General features: G+C 37.0%; 1 protein-coding gene across 2 annotated transcripts in view; it reads left to right on the top strand.

The window, feature by feature from the left end:
- Positions 1 to 5,040: 5,040 nt before the first annotated feature.
- SLCO6A1 (solute carrier organic anion transporter family member 6A1) overlaps positions 5,041 to 25,970 on the top strand; it is a 58,716-nt gene continuing 37,786 nt past the window's right edge. For both annotated transcript variants that reach the window (XM_060201207.1, XM_060201206.1), the window contains exons 1-4: positions 5,041 to 5,492; positions 12,924 to 13,187; positions 20,964 to 21,146; positions 23,525 to 23,621. In XM_060201207.1, the coding sequence (XP_060057190.1) occupies positions 5,216 to 5,492; positions 12,924 to 13,187; positions 20,964 to 21,146; positions 23,525 to 23,621 (821 nt within the window). In that variant the 5' untranslated portion in view covers positions 5,041 to 5,215. The remainder of the gene's footprint in view (positions 5,493 to 12,923; positions 13,188 to 20,963; positions 21,147 to 23,524; positions 23,622 to 25,970) is intronic.

Here is a 25,970-nt window from a genome sequence, read left to right as displayed (position 1 = left end):
AATGAAATTGAAACAGTTATCAAAAAATCTTCCCAAAAATAAAAGTCCTGGACCAGATGGTTTTACAAATGAATTCTACAAAACTTTCAAAGAAGAACTAATACCTCTACTTTTAAAAGTCTTCCAGAAGATTGAAGACACTGGAATACTCCCTGCCAGCTTCTATGAAGCCAACATCACCCTGATACCAAAAGCAGACAGGAACACAACCAAAAAAGAAAACTACAGACCAATATCTCTGATGAACATAGATGCGAAAATACTGAACAAAATTCTAGCCAACCGGATACAGCAGTATATCAAAAAGATTGTTCATCATGACCAAGTGGGGTTTATCCCAGGCATGCAAGGTTGGTTTAATATACGTAAGTCAATCAGTGTGATCCACCACATCAACAAAAGCAAGACCAAAAACCACATGGTCATATCAATAGATGCAGAGAAAGCCTTTGACAAAATACAACATCCCTTTATGATCAAAACCCTACAAAAAATGGGAATAGATGGAAAATTCCTGAAGATAGTGGAGTCTATATATAGAAAACCTACAGCCAACATCATACTCAATGGTGAAAAACTGGAAGCATTTCCCCTCAGATCAGGTACTAGACAGGGCTGCCCACTATCACCATTACTATTCAACATAGTGTTGGAAGTTCTTGCCATAGCAATCAGGCAGGAGCATGGAATTAAAGGCATACAGATTGGAAGAGAAGAAGTCAAACTCTCCTTATTTGCGGATGGCATGATAGTATACATGGAAAAACCTAAGGAATCCGGCAAGAAGCTTTTGGAAATCATCAGGCAATACAGTAATGTGTCAGGCTATAAAATTAACATTCAAATGTCAGTGGCATTCCTCTATGCAAACACTAAGTTAGAAGAAATTGAAATCCAGAAATCAGTTCCTTTTTCTATAGCAACAAAAACTATAAAATATCTAGGAGTAAACCTAACCAAAGAAGTGAAAGACTTGTATACTGAAAATTATGAGTCACTACTCAAAGAAATTGAAAAAGACACAAAGAAGTGGAAAGATATTCCATGTTCATGGGTTGGTAGAATTAACATCATCAAAATGAATATATTACCCAGAGCCATCTACAAATTTAATGCTATCCCCATCAAGATCCCAAGCACATTTTTTAGGAGAATAGAACAAATGCTACAAATGTTTATCTGGAACCAGAAAAGACCTAGAATTGCCAAAACAATCTTGAGAAAAAAGAACAGAACCAGAGGCATCACACTCCCAGATTTCACACTGTATTATAGGGCCATTGTCATAAAAACTGCTTGGTACTGGAACATGAACAGACACACTGACCAGTGGAATAGAACTGAGAGCCCAGAAATGAGGCCCCATACCTATGGACATCTAATCTTTGACAAAGCGGCCCAGACTATTACATGGGGAAAGCAGAGTCTCTTCAACAAATGGTGTTGGAAACAATGGGTTGAAACATGCAGAAGAATGAAACTGAATCACTGTATTTCATCAAATACAAAAGTAAATTCCAAGTGGATCAAGGACTTGGATGTTAGACCAGAAACTATCAGATACTTAGAGGAAAATATTGGCAGAACTTTTTTCCGCATAAATTTTAAAGACATTTTCAATGAGACGAATCCAATTACAAGGAAGACTAAGGCAAGTATAAACCTATGGGACTACATCAAATTAAAAAGCTTCTTCACAGCAAAAGAAACCACTACCCAAACCAAGAGACCCCTCACAGAATGGGAGAAGATCTTTACATGCCATACATCAGATAAGAGTTTAATAACCAACATATATAAAGAGCTTGCCAGACTCAACAACAAGACAACAAATAACCCCATCCAAAAATGGGGGGAGGACTTGGACAGAATATTCACCACAGAAGAGATCCAAAAGGCCGAGAAACACATGAAAAAATGCTCCAAGTCTCTGATTGTCAGAGAAATGCAAATCAAGACAACAATGAGATATCACTTCACTCCTGTGAGAATGTCATACATCAGAAAAGGTAACAGTAGCAAATGTTGGAGAGGGTGTGGGGTCAAAGGAACCCTCCTGCACTGCTGGTGGGAATGTCAGTTGGTCCAACCTCTGTGGAGAACAGTCTGGAGAACTCTCAGAAGGCTAGAAATGGACCTACCCTATGACCCTGCAATTCCTCTCCTGGGGATATATCCTAAGGGACCCAACACATCCATCCAAAAAGATCTGTGTACACATATGTTCTTGGCAGCACAATTTGTAATAGCCAAAACCTGGAAGCAACCCAGGTGTCCAACAACAGATGAGTGGCTGAGCAAGTTGTGGTATATATACACAATGGAATACTACTCAGCTGTAAAAAATGGTGACTTCACTGTTTTCAGCTGATCTTGGATGGACCTTGAAAAAATCATGTTGAGTGAAATAAGTCAGAAACAGAAGGATGAATATGGGTTGATCTCACTCTCAGCCCGAAGTTGAAAAACAAGATTAGAAAAGAAAACACAAGTCGAACCTGAAAATGAATTGGAGTATTACACCAAAGTAAAAGACTCTGGGGTGGGTGGGTGGGTGGGGAGAAAACAGGTCCATGAAAGATGATGAATGACATAGTGGGGGTTGTATTGTTAAATGGGAATCTGGGGAATATTATGCATGTACAAACTATTGTATTTACTGTTGAATGTAAAACATTAATTCCCCAATAAAGAAATAAATTATTTTTAAAAAAAAGCAATAAGAGTTCGAAAGAACTGGATTATTTTATTAACATTTTGTATCTTGTTTCTAAATATTAATTCACTTTCAATTATATTTTGACTTGTTTATTTTTAATTTTTAACTAATTCATTGTATTATTATATGTCATCTTTGATTAAAAAAAGAAAAACATGTGGAATAGAGTATGAAGTGTCCACATTTTTATTTATTTATTTTTGCCTCCAGGGTTATCACTGGGGCTCAGTGCCAGCACCACAAAGCTACTGCTCTTGGTGGCCAATTTTTTCATTTTATTGAATAGAACAGAGAGAAACTGAGAGAGGAGATGGAGAGAAAAAGATAGAGACCTACAGACCTGGTTTTTCTCTTGTAGAGCTCCATGTCTGCAGGTGGGGAGGCAGGGCTTGAACCTGGATCCATGAGCAGGTCCTTGTGCTTAGTACTATGTGTGCTTAAACGGGTACACCACTGCCAGGCCCCAAGAGTCCTCATTTTACAGGTAAGAATTCTTGGGTGAAGAGTGTTGAAGTCACTTGTCAAACATATCTGTTTAGTAAGTTTAGGAGTTGGATCTTGAATTAGAACTCTGGTTCCAATGTAACATAATTTTCATTTATTATAACTATTTTCTGCTAGGGTAAACCCTAAAAATATTATTACAGTGCTTTATATTTAATTGAAACATATATTATCTTTATTGAAATATTTGGTATCTGTATATTGTAATTTAATCTGCTTTAAGATTTCAGGAAGACTAGACTGGGCTAAAATAATTATTTATGCTTGTTTTTAAATTTATAAAAATTGCACCTAATTTAATATGTAGAAAATATTATGGCAAAACATAATAGTAGAAACATGAAATAAACTTCTACCCGAATATTAAATTCTATATACAAACTCTAGAATATGCTGTGTTTAAAAAAAAAAAAAATCCTGTCCATAAGCCAAGAGTCTACTATTAGCTTATGATCTTAAATCTAAGAAAAGCTTCAAAATTACTAGCTAAAAACAAAAATTTCCATTTAAAAATGAAACCAATTAGTTTCATTTTTAAATAGAAATTTAAAAATGAATTTAAAATTTATTATTTTAAATAAATTTAAAAATTTATTTGCATAGTAACTATTTTTAATTCTTTATTTGTGTTGACCTGACTGGTATATTATTTTTATAAGTTATCATTGATACCCTTAAAAGTCATAGGATGCTCTTATATTAGATGACAAATGTTAAAAAATGGAGTACTGATAAGTAAAAAAACAAAGCTCAAGTAATAAGTTGAAATTTTCTTTCTTTAACATTGGAAAAGTTGAAGGTGGAATATAAAATGTTATGTGCTCTCAAAGAAGAATAAATGAAAAAGTAAACCTAATCATTAAGTCTAAAAACTCACTGACTCAAGAAAAAAATAATAAAAACAAATTAAAAACTGCACAAGTTTCATATCTGACTACTCTCCACCCATTCTTTTTTTTTTTTTTTTTTTTCAGCAAGGCTTTTGCACCTGGGAAGACAGATCACACTCAATGTCCCATGCCATTATTACAAAATAAAATCCCTTTTGTTCTGCAACGGGGATAGAGTTTCATGGACATTGATTTACTCTTCCTCCTCCTTTTCCAATATATGTATATAATTTATTTATTAATGAGATGGATAAGAGGAGAAAGATAGACAGAGGGAAGCAGACATTAGTCTGGCATATGTGCTGCTGGGGACTGAATTCAGGTCCTCATGCTTCAGAGTCCATTGCTTTACCCACTGCACCATCTCCTGGACCACTCCTTCTTTTTTTTTGTTACCAAGTTATTTATGGGGGGCAAGGTAACTAAATGAAGTCTCCACTACCCTTGCAACTTTTTTGTTTGTTTGTTTGTTCTCAATAGAGGGAGAGATTGCAATGGGGATACTGATTTCTATGTGTAAAAAACCACTTAGGAGACCTGTTGGGATGTTAGACATTGATTTATAATTTTCACTTATTTCTCCAAATATAGTGGAAATCAGTGTCTCTTTTTTTATTCTTCAAATTTCCTCTGGCTCTTCAACAATGCGTATGCTGCTTTTAAAAGTGAGACCATCCAGTTCAAAACCAGACCTAAGTCTGAAGAAGCTGGAGGACAGTCTCAGGGTCCCACAGTAACGCATTTCTTTTTCCTTGTTTCCTAAAGAGAAACTATTCAATCTAACATTTGACTTCCGGGAGAGTTATTCTGTTACTCTGTTAGTCTGTTAGCAGTTACTAGCTTCCTTTCTCCTTACTTTCCCCACGTGAAAGCAAAAAAGGCTTGAAAGTTCTCTGTGGGCAACTGTCAACTTCTCTGTGAAACGTTTATTTCCTGACCAAAGGAAAAAAACGGTCTCTCTAGAGGTTTAAACTACAGGCATCCTCGGTGACTACTAGTTCCTAGACTACTGGATTTGTGGGGCTGGAGCCAATATTGCTGGTCAGCACTGAGTCTGGGAATTACAGCCACTACCTGAATTTCAGCAGGGTACCTTAAAGCCATGCCAGCGGGAGTAGAGCTCAGGGTTACTGAGCCTGAGGACACCCCGACCAAGGAGACGACGAGTGAGAAAAAAGACTCATTAAAGCCTGTTTCTGAGGTTAAGATACAGGGTCCAAGCCCGGAGGATGAGGCCGCACCCTCCGTTGTTAAGAAACAGCGAAAGAAGGGTGTGGAGCAGCCATGCGGCTTGGGCTGTATAGAGATTTCCCTCCTCCAGCGTTTTAACAACTTGTTCTACTTCATGATTTTCTACTGCGTTTTAGCCACTTGTCAAGGTGGGTCTGAGGGGATGGCAATCCCGAGGTTGTGGGCAGACTTGGGGAGGGAGACTGCATAGCCACTCAGTTTGAGGCTGTTGTACTCCTGTCTAAAGTCCTCAAAGTGTATCAGACTGAAGAAATCATTGTTTAGGATTTAGGCATCTGTTACCACTTCATCAGGCATGTTGGCCCCTTACCCTCTCACAAAATGGAGACAACATGGTGTATTGCAATCAAAGCAAAAGACTGGGGTGAGTGGGAGGGAGAGTTCCACAGGATGACAGAGGACCTAGTGTGGTTATATTGTTATGTGGAAAACTGAGAAATATTATGCATGTACAAACTATTGTATTTACTGTTGATATAAAACAGTAATCCCCCAATAAAGAAAAAAGAAACAAACAAACAAAAAAACGGAAGGAACAGAATCTCCGCCTCTAGAGAGACCTACTGGGGGGGAGGGGACATTGAGAAGGAGGGCATTGAATCATTCAATGTTGTTTAGTCACCAATCCTGAGAAGTGCAGAGTTGAGAACTTGGGTGATTAAAATAAAGCTGTTAAGCAGTTTCTGAACATAACATTTTTCTTCCTTTGCCCAAAAATTTGGAACACATTGACAGAGGCACTGGTAGTAGAATTTTTGGGCAGTATTGTAACTTTTTAGAATCATAATTTAAATATATGTAATTTATTTTAACTACTTATTATTATTACTTATTATTATTTTATTTTATTTATAAAAAGGAAACACTGACAAAACCATAGTATAAGAGGGGTACAACTCCACACAATTCCCACCACCAGAACTCCATATCCCATCCCCTCCCTTTATAGCTTTCCTATTCTTTAACCCTCTGGGAGTATGGAGCCAAGGTCATTGTGGGATGCAGAAGGTGGAAGGTCTGGCTTCTGTAATTGCTTCCCTGCTGAACATAGGTGTTGACAGGTCGATCCATACTCCCAGCCTGTCACTCTTTTTCCTTAGTGGGACTGGGTTCGGGGTAATCAGAGCTCCAGGACACCTTGGTGGGGTTGTCTGTCCAGGGAAGTCTGATACCCATCATGCTAGCATCTGAAACCTGGTGGCTGAAAAGAGTTAACATATAAAGCCAAACAAGTTGTTGACTCATCATGAACCTAAGGGCTGGGATAGTACAGATGAAGAGTTGAGGGGGGCGGTGTCTCTGTTTTGTAGATAGCTAGTAGGCATATTTTAGTTATATTCCAAAGGGCCTGTGGCTAAACTAGTTCTCCTCCTCCTCCTCCTCCTCCTCCTCCTTCTCCTTCTTTTTCTTCTCTTCTTCTTCTTCTTTTCCTGAGCCTGAAATCTGATATGCAGGTAGAGCCAAGTTAATGTCTGGGGAGATGATGTCATGGCTGGAAAAAGGTCCAGAAAGCTGGATCAGGGAAGAGAGTAGCTCCTAAATATGGGAAAGGTGTATAAATATTCTTGACTTTAAACCCCATTGATTTGATCTGATCTGATCTGGGGCCCATACTCAGCTTAGGAACGTATGTGACCTCTGCATGCCTGTAGATCTGAACTCACATTCTGTGGTCATGAGTAGAAATGTTCCAAGCTGTCCCAATATCAGGACCCATCTTCCTCAGGTGTAGCATAGAGTTTGTTGTCCGAGTATGTTGTACTTATTTCTATTTCCACCAGGGTTGCTGGGGATCAGTGCCAGCACTAAAAATCCATGGCTCCTGGAGGCCATTTTCTCCTTCCTTCCTCTTCCTCTTTCCCTTTCTCTTTCATTGGGTAGGACAGAAAAATTGAGAGGAGAAGGGAAATAGAGAGGAGGAAAGAGACACCTGCAGACCTGCTTCACTCATGAAACGTCCCTGCTACAGGTGAGGAGTAGGCTTAAACTTTGGTCCTTGTGCATGGTAATGTGTGAACTTAACACCTGATTAGTTTGTAGAAGTCACATTCTATTCATAGCTCATTGGGCACTTTTATTATGAAAGTATATTGGATTTTTTCAGTCTTTTATACTATATTTTTATATTCTTGTTGTTTTTGTCTTTTAATGTTAAGTCACTGTCCTATATTGGAATAAAATTCAAGAGATCTTAATGACACCTATTTTGGAGAAATATGGGTCTGTATCTCTGTGATACAGACCAACATTTCATGAAAGTGATATAACTTGACATTATAACTTGACATTTGGAGGGCTTAACAACTTCCAATTTATTACATTTTATGTTATTTATCCCTAAGACTTAATTCAGCTGAACGAATTAATTCAGACTGGGACTCAAAAAAAGATGTTATAAAATTGTTATACTCACGATGATATAATAAAAGTATACAGATTAGAATTGCTAACGTCAAATGTCACAAGGGACAGTCTCTAGACAAGGATAAACAAATAAAAGCATGTGTGCTCAGCCAGGTGTACTACCACCCAACTCCAAGATTAAACTCCTGACTAAAACAAATCTGGGGCTGAGTGACTATACTGAAAAGTTTACAGAAAGAAAATGAAGATTTTAAGGCATGTGTACAAGCTTTTCTGATGGATGTATGAGTGTTTCATTTTCAACAACACTTTGAATAATTTAAACTACCAATATAGCTTAACTTACAGATTCAGTATACCTCTTGTGTAAGAGAGCATTGAGTAGAGAACAGTGGAACCTTTAGAAATAGGTGAAAAGCACTTAGCTGGAATTCAGTGAACCTGAGAACTATAAGCCTTGGAGCTGGACAATTTCTTTGTTGTTGGGAGCAATTGTTCTTGCCATATCTGACATTATAGATAATTATGATGTTCTTTTGAATAGTTAGAAGGTTTTTTTTCTTTATGGGGGGGATTAATGGTTTACAGTCAGCAGTAAAATACAATAGCTTGTACATGTGTAACATTTCTGAGTTTTCCACATAACAATTCAACCCCCTATAGGTCCACCCCTGCCACCATGGTCCTGGACAGACCCGAACCCTCCCTGCCACTCCAGGGAACTTTACTTTGGTTCAATGCACCAAACCTGGTCCAGTTCTGTTTTGTGTTTTCTTATTTTTCAACTTTTTAAAAATTATTATTTGTGACTTAATAATAGCCAACAAAGTTGTGGGATAAGGGGGGTACAATTCAGAAAAAGTTTTAACTGTAAGTCAACAATGAGAAATTTGGGATCTTATCACATATAATAAGACCATGAGCTAGAAGAACAATTTAATAGTGGAAAGAGGAAATCATAACTATCAGCTTTGGTTTCATGTCACTCAAGCAAATAAGACTACAACTATGCATTCTACTCTTATATTTATGGGTAGTTACACTTTTATATGCAAACATAAGACACATTTATACATGTACATATCTGCAAACTCCAATTCTTTTTTTTTTTTTTTTGCCTCCAGGGTTATTGCTGGAGCTCAGTGCCAGAACTACAAATTCACTGCTCCTGGAGGCTATTTTTCCCATTTTTTTTTTTTGTTGGTGGTGGTGTTGCCCTTGTTGTTATAGCTGTTGTTGTTGCTAGATAGGACAGAGAGAAATTAAGAGAGGAGGGGAAGACAGAGAGGAGGAAAGAAAGATAGATATCTGCAGACCTGCTTCACCGCCTGTGAAGCGACCTCCCTGCAGGTGGAGGGCTGGGGGCTCGACCAGGATCCTTACTCCAGTCCTTCTACTTTTCATCAAGTGCACTTAACCCAGTGCGCTACTGCCCAGCCCCCTAAACTCCAATTCTTACTCTTACTTTCTTTCACTTTTTTTCAAAAAATCTTATTATAACAAAAAAAAAATCTTATTATGATGGCTTGGGTGGTGTTTTACCTGGTTGAGTGTATACATTATAGTGCATGAGGACCCAGGTTCAAGCCCCCCCCAGTAGGGACACTTCACAAGTGGTGAAGCAGTTTGTGGTACTGAAGGCTCTCTCCCTCCCTCTCTCTCTGTCTCCCTACCCTTTTGATTTCTCTCTGCCTCTATCCAATAACTAAATAAATAAAATTTAGAAATTATGGGAAAGAACTTATATTCACAAATTCATCTTTAAGTTACAGAGTATTCTTCAATGAGAAGAGACATAGACATGACTACTGACAGAACAGTTTCTGTCTTGGTCATTATCCGTCTTGGCTACATCTAACATTGGCACTGAAGAAAATTCTTCTCGAGTACAGCAAAGTTTTATAACTTGTTTTCTTATGGTCTTAAAAAGTCGGTGTCTTATGATGGAGGAAAAGACAATGTTGGAGGAGGGTTAGTAAATTACCCCAGCCCCCACAAATTGATCAGTAAAGAGTGACACTTTTAAAATGTTGAGATTCTGAATCTGGCTTACATATTTTTTCCCAACATGTTTTCCTCACAAGCCTAGTTAGATATGTGATTTATTTTGTAAATATTACTTATTTACAATGTTGTGCCACTTGTACTTTTGAGATTTAATCTTTTACATTATCCCATTCGTATTTGTTACTGAATAACTATCATCATTACCTTGAGAGGGAAATAGTGACTGATTGGATGTTGTGTCTCTTTTCTTTGGAAAAGAGAGAGTACTTGTGCTTACAAGTCCATGTCCCAGACTCCATTGTCAGCTAACTTCTACATAGGTGTTGCCCATTAGAAGCTATGGCAGTATATTTGATAACGGAGGGAAAATGAAGCTTTTCTTTTCCTTTTCTTTCTTTCTTTTTCTCTTTCTTTCTTTCTTCCTTTTTTTTTTTCTTTCTGGCAGTGCTTTTGGCAATTAGAGAAAGGCCAGCTGAAGAAAAGTTCCTGAAGTTATGCTCACTTGTCAATGCATTACCACCAACAGTAATAGTGGGTAATTAAGCAGCACTTTATGGACGGGTGAGACAGCTCACTTGAGAGGGTGTAGGCTTTGTCATATACCAGGACCCAGGTTTGAGTCTGTACCCCTCTGCATCAAGGAAGCTCTGACACTGTGGACTTTTTATCCCTCTCTCTTCCTCTGCCTGACTAATCACTGCTTTCCAATGTGAAAAAGTCAGTGCAGAGCAATGAAGTCCTGTTGACAATGAGAGATGGTAGATAGACAGATAAGATTGATGATACATAGATAGGGCATTACTTATCGATTCTGACTTTGGTAACTGCTAGAGAAACAACAGCAACAGGTGAATGTGAGCTAGTTCTCATGGCATTCACAGAGATAAAGATGACAGTTTCAAGAAAGGTAGCCAACACCAGTAGTTGTGGTCACAACCTGTGTCACAGCAACTTTGGTGGCAAAAATAGCATGAGTTTTTATTAGTAAATATTTTCCCTTTTCATTCTAACAAACATGTATTTTGTGATTAAGCCCTGTGTAATTAATTTTCCCATTTCAAATTTTGAGCGGGTTGTTTTTTTCACATTGAATGCTGAAAGTGTGTGTGTGTGTACATACATATGCGTTACCATTTATTCATTTATAAAGATTCGCCGTTTTTTTTTTTTTTTAGAGAGAGAAACAAAAAAGGTATAGAGGTAGGTGAAAGAGACTGAGCTCTGAAGCTTCCTTCAATGCAGTGGAGGCTGGGCTCGGACTTTGGTTGTACACAAGGCAAGATTCATTGTGTTTTTATTTTTATGAGAGGGATAAAATGAGGGGGTGGGGGCGGAGAGAGCTTGAGAGGGCACTCCACTAAATTCTGGTATGTCCGGTATCAGGAATTGAACTCTGGACCTCATGCATCCACATCCCATGCTTAACCACTGAGTTAGCTCTCTAGTCTAATATCATCTATTTAATGCTCAAGAACATGACAAACGATATTCTAAACTGTGAAAAAAATGTATATGTTATTTAAAATTTGTTTTGTGTTAGAGAACCCCTGATTTCTTGATAAACTCCTGAATTATAATGGCTGTTATTTCTCTGCTGAACTATTTGTCTTAATTACTAACAACTACATATCATAGCAGACATAACAGAAATACTTTCTATTTCTGTAGTTCTGTCTCCAGCACCCAAGGGTGTTTTGGCCATTTTAGTGTAAACAAAGATAGTGATCAATAGGCCCTTCAATCTTAAATGAAGCCTGCCTTATCTAATATCCCTGAATTATGCCTTCATTCTTGGGATAAGCTCAGGATCTGCAGAATAAACATAGAATCTGATATAACCATGAGAATTAGAGATAACAAGTCTGATATATAGAGTGGTATACATACTAGAGAGAGATCATTCAATTATGCATGCCCTTAAGATGTTTATACTTGACATAGCTGCATGCACATATACCCAATCATTAGAGGGACAGTGAGTCTAAGTGGAAGGTTTTGGCAGAGAGATCCTGAGAGACAAATATCATGGGACAGATTTGGCAGAACCTCATTGTGAGATAAATGTCATGTGTCCATCATTCTGTATTCCTTCATTTTATTTTACTACTACTATTGGAATTAAGTTTATTTCTCCACCCTAAGATGTGAATGAAACTCTGTTCCTGGGCACCCAGAGAATCCCAGAGTAATTTGTTAGTTTTGAATGTTCATAAATGGCCAACTTTGGCCTGGGTGGAGGCATGTACATGTTATAGTGCACAAGGACCTGGATTCAAGACTCCTGTCCCCACCTGCAGGGGGGGAAAGCTTTCATGAGTGGTGACTCAGTGCTGCAGGTGTTTCTATTTCTTGATTATCCTGTCTCCCCCTTCCATCTCAATTTCTCTCTGTCTTTATCCAATAAATAACAAAGTAAAAATAAGTAATCAGAAATGGCAAAATTCAATTCTAGGATATAGGTAATAACAGTAGAGAAAAAGTTTGAAGGATGCATAGGGGTCTTTAACTATCATAATGATATTTTATTCTGAATGACAGTTACACCAATATCTCTAAGATTGTTAATTGTTTCTTTTTATAATTGTAATGTAATCCATTAAATAAAAATCAGTATGGGGGTAGCTCAGTGGGTTAAGTGCACATGAAGTGAAGCACAAGGGCCTGCACAAGGATCCCAGTTCAAGCCCCGGCTCCCCACCTGCAGGGTGTGTCACTTCATGAACAGTGAAGCAGGTCTGCAGGTATCTATCTTTCTCTCCCCTTCTTTATCTTCCCCTCCTCTCTTGATTCCTCTCTGTCCTATCCAGTAACATCAACATCAGTGGCAACAAGGGCAACAAAATAGGAAAAATGGCCTCCGGGAGCAGTGCATTTGTAGTGCAGGCACCAAGTCCCAGCAATAACGCTGGAGGGGGAAAAAAAAAATCAATACTAAATGGGATGATTAATAGGATCAGAATCCAGTAATTGCTCACAAATACAGTTAGAAAATAAGCAAGAATTTCAATTAGCAAGTATTTTAGAAAGTTAGGTCAATTAATATTTTAGGATATGCTTATAGATCTGAAAAGATTTATATATGTAAAATGAGCTTCAATCTGCATGACTGGTTGGCTTTGTAATGATTGTAATAGTGACATACTAATTATGTCTTAAAAGTAATATTATGATTTATTTTTCTATTTTAGGTTTTGTGTTTGGTCTGACAATTCTGAGCATTGAGACTTTTCAAAGAGACTATTATCTGAACCCATTCCCAGCCACAGCATTATCACTGAGTTATGATATTTCATCTTGCCTGGTAGTACCATTTATAGCAAACTGTGGAAGGAGAAAAAGCTCACCAAAATTGATTGCACTGTCCTCCTTTTTAATGGGACTAGGATCAATTTTACTTGCTTACCCATACTTTGGTAAGAAAATGAAATACCAACCAAATGTGGAATATGAACGTAAGTTTCATTAAAAATTGTTTATCTATCGTTATTCATGTAAATCATTGGCTATAGGAGCTTAAAATAGACCATGATATTAATTTGTACCTCTATTGTTTGTATCTAGTACTTGACAAAGTTTATTGAATTGGGGGCCAGGTGGTGTGGCACATCTGGCTGAGCGCAAATGTTACAATGCTTAAGGACCTGGGTTCAAGCCCTCAGTCCTCACCTGCTGGGGGTAAGCTTTGCGAGTGGTGAAGCAGTGATACAGGTGTCTCTCTACCTCTCTCCCTCTACCACCCCCTTCCCTCTTGATTTCTGGCTGTCTCTATAAAATAAATAAAGATAATTAAAAAAATTAAAAATAGAAAAAAAAACCCAAAGTTGATTGAATTGGTTGTCATGAACATGTATGTCATGCTCGCCTCTTCTCATGATCATGCACCACTTCATGTAAGAGAGGCTAAGAAAAAGAAGACATATTTTGGGAAGATAAATTTGTGAAACTTTTGTTTTATCAATTTTTGTATATCTTTAAATCTCTCTTGAGCACTGAGGTCATTTCTTATATCTTCTACAATGTTTGAAACACTATTTTGAGCTCAACACATATACACATAAGTTCGAATGCCAACATAAACAAACTTACACACACACACGAAAAGAAAGATCAAACAAGATCAGACATTTTCTTTTCTTTTTCTCTTATTTTTTATTTCCTTCAGGGTTACTGCCGGGGCTCCATGCCTGCACTATGAATCCACTGCTCCCGGAGGCCATTTTTCCCATTTATTGCCCATGTTGTTACCCTTGTTGTTGTTATTATTATTATTGTCATTGCTGTTGTTATTGTTGGCTAGGACAGAAAGAAATTGAGAGAGGAGAGGAAGACAGAGAGGGGGAGAGAAAGACACCTGCAGACCTGCTTTACCACTTTTGCTGGTTTTTTTTAAAAAAAATTTATATTTATTTATTTTCCCTTTTGTTGCCCTTGTTGTTTTTTATTGTTGCTGTAGTTATTATTGTTGTTGTTGTCGTTGTTGTTGGATAGGACAGAGAGAAATGGAGAGAGGAGGGGAAAACAGAGAGGGGGAGAGAAAGATAGACACCCGCAGACCTGCTTCACCACCTGTGAAGGGACCCCCCTGCAGATGGGGAGCCAGGGGCTCGAACCAGGATCCTTGTGCCAGTCCTTGTGCTTTGCTCCATGTATGCTTAACCTGCTGCGCGACCACCCCGCACTTCATTTTTTTTATTATTGCAGAGTAGTGTTCTATGAAATATATATCTCATAGTTTCTTAAGCCAGTCATCTGCTGATGAGCAGTTAGACTGCTTCCTCTCTTTTGCTATTGTGAATAATGCAGCTATGAACATAGGGGTGCATATATATATATATATATATGCATTATATATATATTATATAATGTATTATATATATATTATATATAATATATTATATAATATATATTATATATTACATATATATTATATATGTAATATATATAATATATATATTATTATATTATATATATATATTATATATGTATATATATTATATATAATATATATAATATATTATATATAATATTATATATATTATATATAATATATTATATATATATATTATATATATATATATAATGCAGCTATGAACATAGGGGTGCATATATAGGGGTTCCTTCTAATTAAGTGTTTGACACAGGACTTTGAACCTAAGATGATTGGTGCCTTCATCACTTTGTTCATTTATTTCCTGATTGATTTCACTATTGACTTTCAATTTCTGGTACATATGGATGGTTTGACGTTTCATTGCACATTTTTTGACATAGTCTCAGGTAATTTCTTGTGTATAAGCATTTGTCAATCTCATAATGTCACATTTAATCATTTTGATAACTCATTTTTTTTGCCTCCAGGGTTATTGCTGGGGCTCAGTGCTGGCACTATGAATCCATTGCTCCATTTTATTGGATAGGACAGAGAGAATTTGAGAGAGGAGGAGGATAGAGAGAGGGAGAGAGAAAGACACCTGCAGACCTGCTCCACTACTTGTGAAGCTTCCCCCCCCAACAGGTGGAAAGCAGGGGCTCAAACCCAGATAGTTAGGTTTAGTATATGTGCACTTAACTGGATGTGCCACCCCCCACCTTCACTCCACCCCCATTTAACCATTTTGGTTAACTTTAAATTGCATCTCAGCAAGACATGGTTAAAAAAAAGGGCGTGATGGTGACTCTGTGTATATATTTACAAACATGTCTATGATTTTAAAAGTATGTTTATGATTCATATTTGTAATATAAATAAAACTGCTCCTATTTAATACAATAATTTTATACAACACATTGGTTTATTTAAATACTGTAAAAATCATATCTTGAATGGTATATATGTATATTTATAATGTACTTAGCTCATCTATAGGGTATAAATATATATTAGCTTCTAGAATGTAGTTATTATGTTTTTAGAAATGAACAGCTTATTAAAGTAGAAGATGATCTAAGAAAAGAAGAGAAAGGAAAATACTTCATTACTATTCCCTCCACACTTTTCTGTTTAGAAAGGGTGAAAAGAGAGTTTACCTCCAGACATTAAAAACTTGTTTGATCTGCTTTGATGCAATACATTGTATCTAGTTCAAGTTTCACATTATGCTTTCCATTATTATTCAGTGTTCTTAAGTTTCACCTATAAGTGAAATCATTCAGTACTAGTCTTCCTCTTTTTGGCTTGTCTCACTCAACATGATGCCTTCAAATTTTGATTGTGATATTGAAAAGGAGATGACCTCACTGTTTTTAACAGATGCATAGTAGCATAGTACTCTATTATGTATATGTACCACAACTTCCTCAGCCATTCATCTGTCCTTGGGCATCTAGGCTGCTTCCAAGTTTGGGCTGTTACAAACTGTACTGCAATGAACACTGATGTACATAGATAGTTTTGGATTGGTGTTTTTGTTTTCTCTGGGTAAATCCATAAGAAAAAGATTGCTGGGTCATTAAAAAAAATAAAATAAAAAGGTCCATTTCTAGAGTTCTGATGACTCTCCAGGCTGTTTTCCATAAAAGGTGGACAAATTTATATTCCTACCAGCAATGTAGGAGAATCACTTTCATACCACGGACTAACAGTTGGTGTTTCTATCTTGTCTAATATCTGACATTCTCACAGGTGTGAAATGGTATCTCACTGATGTTTTTACTTACATTTCTCTAATCATCAATGACTTTGAGCATTTTTTTACATGTCTGTTGTCCCCTTGGGTCTGTTCTTTGGAGAAGATTCTGACTATATTTCCCCCCACCCCCATTTTTTAATGGGATTGTCTTTTTGTTGTTGTTGGTGGTGGTTTTGGTGAATTCATTGTGAGTTTTTGTTATCAGTTCTCTTATATATGCCACATAAATATTTTCTCCCACTTCATGGGGGATCTGTTTGCTATGGTGGCAATTCCCTTTGTTGTGCAGAAGCTTTTCACTTTGATGCAGTGCCATTCGATTTAGTTTTCCTTGTAATTGGATTTATATCAGTGAAGATGTTGCAAAAACTTACATGGAAAAGAGTTCTGCACTTGTTTCATTCTAAGCATTTTATAGTTTTTAGTCCAACTTCTATATATTTGGTCCTCCTAGTATTAACATTTTTATATGATGAAATTTAGTGGTCTATTTTCATTCTTTTGCATGGTTTCCATTTGCCCAACAGCATTTGTTGATAACGCACATTATTGTAAAACTATCTAAACTTATTCACCCTCCTGCTGATGGCCCAGTATCCTACCCTATCCGGAGACTCCCAGGTCACAAGCTGCTGCTTTTTGGAGCTCATGCCAGCTGCTGCTTGCAAGTCGCTATCTTGGCTCCACCCCTCCAAAGGTTTACTGATTTTGTTAACTCAAAGAATCAGCTTCTAGATTCATTGATCTTATGTATTACATTTGTTTTCAATATCATTTATTTCTGCTCTAAATTCTATTATTTTACTACTTCTGCTGGCTCTCGGTTTTCTTTACTCTCCTTTTTCTAATTCCTAAGAAAAGTCCTGAGATATTTCACAGAAAAAAATACATCATGGTTTTTTCTAACAGTCCAACATATACAGTGGTGGCATGGTAATTGCACTTAATTGACTTTAGAAGGCATGACAAGTATTGAAAGCATGGAGGACTAAATGGATTTCTCTCATAAGCAGTATGCAAATCAAAATAATCCATTTTTTAAATCTTTTAATCATTTATTATTGGACAGAGAGAGAGAGAGAAATTGAGTGGATAAGGAGATAGAGAGGGAAAGAGACAGAAAGACACCTGCAGCCCTGCTTCACCATTTGTGAAACTTTTCCCTTACAGGCGGGGACCAGGGGCTTGAATACGAGTCCTTTTGTACTGTAATGTGTGTGCTCAACCAGGTGTGTGACCACCCGGCCTCGGCCTCAAAATAATACACTTTTGAGCATCAGAAACTTTACAAACTTATCTGGAAATTTATAAATAGACGTTAGGAGTTGATGACCTAATGTGATGGTGGTGAGATAGATGAGGAGAGAAGTTTTTGCTTGGATAGAGTGTGCCCCTCCATAAAACATCTGGCACTTTCATGGAGGCTCTCTCTCTTTTCTATGCCTTACCACCACTGAACCCTGCTGGAGACCCAGATTTAGGAAATTCTATTAGAAAACTGTCAAAAGGAACTTCCTTTTGCCTATGTCCCAAAATTTTTTGTGAGACATTATTTGATCATTAAACAACTCCACATCCCAGCTTTCTAAAACTCTGTCAAGGTGATACTTTTCAACAAAATTTTGTAACTAAACCCATTTCGAACACATTTCTTTTATTCCTATTATTGTTACTATTAATACTTCACAGAGTAAAAGAGATATTTTAATTGTATGCATTGAGATATGCATACAATTTCATTATGTAATAGACCCCCCCAAAGTTTTCTTCCTATCCTCCTTCCTCCTCCCTCGAAGTATAACAGGGGCTTTCTCCCTCCCCTTCTCCTTACCTGAAGAATATTCCTCTGTCATAATCTGTTGGTGCTCCCCTTGAAGTCCTTGCAGCTTCTCGACGTGACTTCTCCGTGTTTATCTGTTAATTCTTCAGTGTCTTCATGACTACCCTCCAGGCTCAAGGACTTTCTAAGAGGAAAAAAATGTCTTCCACTATTGGGGTTAGTTTAGTCTCGAAGCCATCAAAGTACCTCAGAATTGCAATTTCTGGCCACAGTTTCCTCCAGACCAAATACACTCTTACAGAGTCTGTGAGCCAGGGCTTATCAGATTGACGTAGTGAAGAATATTTGACGGTCCTTACAGAATTCTTTTAGTGTCAACTCAGTATCTATCCTAGATATCCTCAAAGGATCTTTGGGAAAGAGTTTAGTATATGTATGTATTTTTTTTTTAAGTTTAAGATGGTTTGCTGGTCTATGGAATAAAGCAGAAGAGTTGTGTTAGAGGGAAAGAATTTCACAATTCTAAAATTTAACTCCTCCAGAAAGTCATCATACAAGCTTAGAAGTTGAGCAAGATCATTGTTTATTATTAAAAGAGATCTCAGAGGAAGTTCTTTCCCTTGCAAATGTTTTTTACACTGAGGCTAAAAACAAAATTCATTCATTGATTACTCAGGTTTTGCTGTTGGACCTCCTCATTAAATTTAACTTGATTTTTACAGAATTTTCTTTTTTTTTTTTTTTAAGAATGCAGGGTTCTCACTTTGATAGTCTTATAAAGACTGGAATTTTAAATCCCCACATAGGAGGTAACCTATCTTTCAGTAGTCTGTGTCCAGATCATGCCATCTTCTTCTGTCTTACAGAAGTTCTGCAAGGTATTTTCTTTCAGAATAAACTTGAATTTTCACAACTGAAAACGTGTTGGGGAATAAAAACACTCAGCTTCTATATGCCCCCTAAACTTACTAACAAAGGTTTCGGCAACTTCTTTGTTGGCACTGTCTGCCTCTCTATGGTTCACCATGGAGTTGTTGGCACATAGGTACAATCTATCTCCCATGAAAGCTGTCTGCAGAACATCCTCACCCACAATCTAGGTCTCTCTACTACATCATCATGTACCAGGACAACATGGTTCCTTTCATCCCTCTCCTCTGCCTTCTTTCCTGGAGTCCTTTGCTTTGGTGCAATACACCACATTCAGTCCAAGTTTTGTTTGTTGTTCCCCTTTCTGTCCTTAAGTTCCACCTATAAGTGAAATCATTCTGTGATATCCTTCTCTTTTTGGCTTATCTAACTTAAAATGATGTCCAGGTCTGGTTTTTTTTTTCTTTCTTCCTTCTTTAAAATATTTTTAAAAATATTTTATTTATGTTATTTTTGAGAGAGATGCAGAGAGAGACACACACAGAGAAACACCAGAGCACTGCTCAGCTCTGGTTTATGGTGGGGCGGGGGATTAAACCTGGGAATTTGGAGCTTCAGGCATGAGAGTCTCTTTGCATAACCATTATGCTATTTCATCCTCTTTTTTTTTTTTTAAGAGAATAGCATGCAACAGTTTTTCTGTCTCACAAATTAATGTCTCAAAAAGCTTATCACCTGCTGTTTGCACTAATCTAAATATTAAGCAGTTTTTTTTTACTTCTTTCATTATCTGAAATGTTTGCTCTTAGTCACAACCTTCATACCTCTAGCAGCGCTGACTCCTTTAATAACTTCCTTATTTTTCACTACTGTAGAGATAACTATGCTAGACATTTTATATCCCATAGCTAGATCAGACACGCAGATACCATGCTCATATTTAGCCATTGTTTTAGCTTTTGTGCTCTAATGCAGTTCTCATTAATTCTTTTCTGCTACATGGTATCATTAGCCCTCTTCAAGCTCAAGATCATTTGCAAGAAAATTCCTATTAGTGTACTATTTCACAGTTTAGCCAGTTTCCCACAGTAATATTTAAGATTATATGTTAGAGTTCATTAAACATGGACACAACTAGAATACTCATAGCATTTTCTGCATCTATCAATCTATAATAAATGCAATTCTAGCAATCATTTCTTCACTGTTCTATCATAACTGTGTAAACTAAAAATCTTAACTATTATATTGTGACCTAGAAGAATTTAAAGTTAGTGAGTTGCAATATAGTGACCAGCTTTAATGGTAAGAACTATTATTTATAATGCCTTATTCTTATGAATCTATGTTCTAGAATTAGTGTATATAACATGGGGAATTAATGCCGTGCGTTGATGAAAGTTGATAAAGATCTGGTGGTGGGAATTGTGTGGGATTGTACCGCTCTTATCCTATGATCTTGTCAATATGTCCATTTTTATAAATAAAAATACAAAACAAACAAAAAAGAAAGTTGATATAGAGCTCAACTCAGAAGTAAACTTTGATAACTCAGAAAATCTAGAACATTAGAAGTACTTTTTTCCTCAGATTAAAAGTTAAGGACTTAATTTAAAAGGAATATTTGTCTTAATATGCATACACATATATGCACATACACATCATGAATATGCATAACCATGCATACATGTAATGTCCATTAGGTCCATAATTCATACATCTCTTCCAGGATTTTTACAATTTTTTCTTTTACCATTAGATTTTTTTTCCTAGAGAATGATAGCTGATTATAGAACTGCTACATTCAAGGTAAACAAAGAATCAACTAAAAGGAAAAAGGATAATGGTGAACATAGCTTCCAAATGTTATAAACTACATAAATAATGCTGCAGAATTGTGTGCTTAAATTTGACTAATTTAATGGAACCTTTCTTTATCTCTTCAAAAGAAATTTGCCTGCAAAAGACAATTCCCAGATTTTGCAAACAAGAGTCACTATTCCAAACATATTACAAAGCTTTCTTAGTCTTCGGACAATGTGTTGAGGCTCTAGCAGCAATGCTTCTCTATCCCATTGGAGTGGTCTTTATTGATGACAACCTTCCCATGCACTCAACTGGACTTTATCTAGGTAAGTCCCTACTCCCAATATTATTACCTTATTTGGAATTTGTATTGAGCCTCTATATTTTGCTGTATGTAGCTACATGATCTAGCAGGGCTGATTTTTGGTTCCTAGGACACCCATAATAAATTCCTTGCCTTTCTATAACTGAAGATGTGCTATTAGGTAGCTTTCAAGATAGCATCAGAAGGGTAAGAATGATTTGCAGGAAACTGAGAAATTTTACACATGTACCGCCAGCTGTATTTACTGTAAACCATTAATACCCCCAGTAATATCAATAATAAAAAAACAACATTGACTACCCATTCAGACTGTTCTGCCCTAAGAATCTCTCACTCTCTCCCCCTCTTCTATCCTCTGTCCACACACCTGCATCCACCTGTGTCTAAATGAATTTCTTTAGGATTCCCAGTTGTAGTTGGAAGAGCATTCCAATACTTTTTGTTTGTTGCTTTATCTTGTTGATGGGAGAGTAAATGTGATGTTGCTGCTACTCTATGGATATGCCTCCAGAAGTCTTCCTCTTCCCCCCGTAATTTTTTAAGTAGTGAAAAAAAAAGTTCCTATTTTAATGGGGGGGGTTTAATGCTTTACAATATAGTTGTAATACATAGGTACAAGCTCTCCTCTCCCCAAAATTTCCTTCCCCTAACATTTTCTCTTTTTTAAATTATTATTATTATCTTTATTTATTTATTGGATATAGAGACAGACAGAAATCAAGAGGGAAGGGGGAGATAGGTTGAAAGATAGAGAGACAGAGAGACACCTGCAGCCCTACTTCACCACTTGCGAAGCTTTCCCCATGCAGGTGTGTTGGTATGCATGAGACCCCTTCTGTTTCATTTGGTTTAAATCCCCCCTGCTTAACACTATTCTATTTACATAACCACTTCATTCTATTTACATAACCACTGTTAACAAGTTCCATCCTCCCTCCAGGGCATTTGTAGTTCAGTGATAGGATTCTCGCCTAATCTGCCCCCTCTTTGTCACACTCTGATTTTTGCCAGTCACTTTTCTCTCCACCCTCTCTATGTCACATCCTGTTTCCACCCTACTTGGCAAGTATATATAACGACAGCATTGTGAGTTTTGGAGTACCTTGAGTTTAGCTTAGCTCGTCTTAGATTGTGCTGCGTCCTGCATGAATAAAGAGATACTGCGTACAACCCAGCCATGAGTCCCTGGTCGTCTGTTACCCGCCTGTGAAGCCAGCCCGGTGAAAACAACATAACCCATCGAAAACAACATAACCCGTCGAAAACAACATAACCCGTCGAAAACAACACAGGTGGGCACTGGGGGCTTGAACCCAGGTCCTTGCACATTGTAATGTGTGCACTCAACCAGGTGCGCCACCACCAGCCCACCCCAACATTTTCTTATCTACCATAATACCACAGGAACTTTATATATTTATGTGGGATGCATGTATATATTGTATCTATGTATGCCATATTTGTTATATCAAACATAATAGACAGCACATTTCTAGGAGCAAATTCTGAAATTGTCAAATTCTTGCTTTTTAATGATTTAACATTTTTTAATGATTCCTCAGTACTCAAAACAGAGTGGTGATAAATTAAGAATCATGTATGACTCACTTAACATTTGGATGGTGCCAAGATGTTTTGAAGCTCCTTGATAAGGAGAGAAGTAATATGTTACTTAACTGACTACAGTGTAACAACCACTATTTTCAGTGCTTATGATACTGTATCCTTAACGAATAACCCTAAGGTACATGACCTCATGTGCATGAGGTTTATCTATTGTTTTTGGGGAAAAAAAATAGTTTCATGCTCATTGTGAAGTTGATGTAAAGGTATCATTTTACAGAAAAATAACAATTTTCTACTAGAGTCATGCTAATAAACTAAAGTGATGACATGTTCATATATGTCCATTATATTTATAGCCATATGTATGTATCCCTTCATTGTTGGCTAAGGTAGCAACCATTGTTTAGCTTTCATTTGGTTCTACTGAACAATATTTAAAACACACACACACACACACACATATATATATATGTATATATGTTATAGAGAGAATCTTTATTACCACGTCTTGCCACACTAGAAGCTAAAGTATAGGCAAGTAAGGTGGTGACTGTGTTAAAGCATTACTGTACCACAAGTTAAAGTAAGTTATATTAAATTTATATCAAATATAAATATATTTATATTACATCAAATTGCTTAACATCTTCCCCACTTCAAATTCCCTCTCTGCTATTTGTTCTGTTTCTTTGGAACACCCTAGCTAATGAAGTATGTTGTGAAATGTTTAGAACTAATCAATGCTGTAGTCTTTATCATTTTATCACAAAATTGCTTTATATAATTGCTTAATGTTCAGTATTCATTTTATAGGCATTATGGATTCTTCAGTCATTTTTGGATATGCTCTGAGTCATATAATAGGATCAAAACTGGTTAATGCCCCTTATAGAAATTCTTCAGTGACTGAGTAAGCCAAATTCTTTCCTTTTTATTAGCTTACATTGTGTTAAATATTAATTAATCACTTGGTATAAACATATGTACATATGACAGATATATCTAGTGACATGTTGAAAAAAGTAATAATAGTGTGTCTTGTTTTTCTTTTTTTTTTTTTTTCCCTCCAGGGTTATCGCTGGGCCTTGGTGCTTACACTATGAAGCCACTGCTCCTGGAGGCCATTTTTTCCCCCACTTTGTTGTCCTTGTTATTGTTGCTGTTGGGTAGGATAGAAAGAAATCGAAGGGGGTGGGGGACAGATAGATACTTGATAGATACTGCTTGACACATAGATACTGCTTTTGAAGTGACACCCCTTTATACTGGTCCTTGTGCTTCGCCCCCATGTGCACTTAAGGCAGTGTGCTGCTGCCCCGGCCATTCCCACTTCCTGTGTCTTGTTTTTGATCTTAAAGGAACAAGTTTCAGCATTTCATCACTGATTGGGGTGTTACTCTGTAAGCTATATTTATTATGCTTATACTTATTATGTTTCCTCTATACTAATTTTTTGTGAGTTTTTATCATAAACACTGATGTTTTCCAAATACATTTTCTTTCTTTTCAATTTTTTTGTTAGTAATCCAATAGTTTCCAGTGCTATAAGATAACAGCTGTATAATTCCACATCACACACCACCAAAGCTCTGTCCCTCATGCCCCCACAATATCCACTACAGTTTTCATGAAGTCTTGAAGACAAGATGGCTACTTCCTTTTCTTTTTTTCCTCGCTTCCTTTCTCCCTTCCTTATTCTTTTTCTCTTTCTTTCTTTTTCTTTCTTTCTTCCTCTCTCTCTCTCCCTCCCTCCCCTCTTTTTCTTTCTTTCTTTCTTTCTTTCTTTCTTTCTTTCTTTCTTCCTTCCTTCCTTCCTTCCTTCCTTCCTTCCTTCCTTCCTTCCTTTCTTTTTTACCAGAACCCTGCTCAGCTGTTGCTTATGGTGGTGTAGGAACTAAACCTAGGGATTTGGAGGCTCAGGTTTAAGAGTCTCTTTGCATAACCATTATGCTCTCTACCTCACCCTTCCCATTTTTTCCTCCCTTCTTTCTTCCTTTCTTTGATAGAGACAGAAATTGAGAGGAAAGAAGGAGATAGAGAAGAGAGGGAGACTTGCAGTGCTGCTTCACCTCTTGCGAAGCTTTCTCCTGCAGGTGGAGATTGTGGGCTTGAACCCAGGTCCTTGAGAATGGTAGTATGTGTGCTCAATCTGGTCTTGGCTAACTTTTTTGTTTTATTTTATTTATTTTACAAGCTCATGTGTTTCAATTCTCTATATCCCACATATGAACAAAACCAGATGATAGTTTCTTTCACATCCTTACTAAGCATAGTCACATTCAATTCCATCCATTTTCCCGCAAAACCACTATATCATCTTTGTTAATTATAGAGTTATATCCCATTGATATATATTGAGTATTGAGTATGTATCCCAGTTTCTCCACTTCCTCTTCCTCTTCCTCCTCCTCCTTCTATTCTTTATTGCCACTAGGGTTACTTCTAGGGCTCAGATGCTCATGATGACCATTTTTCTCTTTTCCCCCTTTTTATTTGATAAGACAAAGAGAAATTGAAATTAGTGAGGGATACAGACAGGGACAGAGACAGCACTGATTCACTGCTTGTGAAGCTTCTCCCATGCAAGTGGGGAGGAGGATCTTAGACCTGGGTCCTTACACGTGTCAGCAGTGTGCTCGTCATGTGTGCCGCCACCTGGGCCCTATCTCATAGCATCCTTATCCAGCAATTTGTTAATGGGCATGTAAGTTGTCTTCATTCTTTGACTACTATGAATAATACAGCTATGAACATAGGAATGATGTTCTTTTGAATGAATGTTTTTATGTCTTTTGGATAAATGCCCTAAAGTGGTCCAAATACATTTTCTTTTTATAGATTTATTTATGAAGAGAGAGTGTGTGTATGTGAGAGAGAAGATAGTGAAACTCAAGATTGCACCCTTGAATTGTAGGAATTAGGAATTTGTATTCCTGAATAATGTAAAAATGAATAAGAAGCTGTCTGGGGTGGGTGAGATAATATAATTATTATGCAAAAAAATTTAATGCCTGGGACTTCAAAGTTCCAGAGTCAGTCCCCCACACCACCATAAGATGGAGCTGAACCTGGAATGGAACTCTGGGAAAAAGAAAAAAATAAAATAAAATAAAGGAGCTGGGCCCCAGATAAGATCATATCTATGGGGTTTACAGTCAATAATATTTATACACCTTTTCCATATTTGGGAGCTACTCTCTTCCCTGATCCAGCTTTCTGGTTCTTTTTCCAGAAATGATGTCATCTCCCCAGACAATAA

The sequence above is a fragment of the Erinaceus europaeus genome, chromosome 11 (assembly GCF_950295315.1).
Source record: "Erinaceus europaeus chromosome 11, mEriEur2.1, whole genome shotgun sequence".
Classification (NCBI taxonomy): domain Eukaryota; kingdom Metazoa; phylum Chordata; class Mammalia; order Eulipotyphla; family Erinaceidae; genus Erinaceus; species Erinaceus europaeus.
Note: the sequence above shows the minus strand (reverse complement) of the source record. Positions and strands in the feature narration are given on the sequence as shown.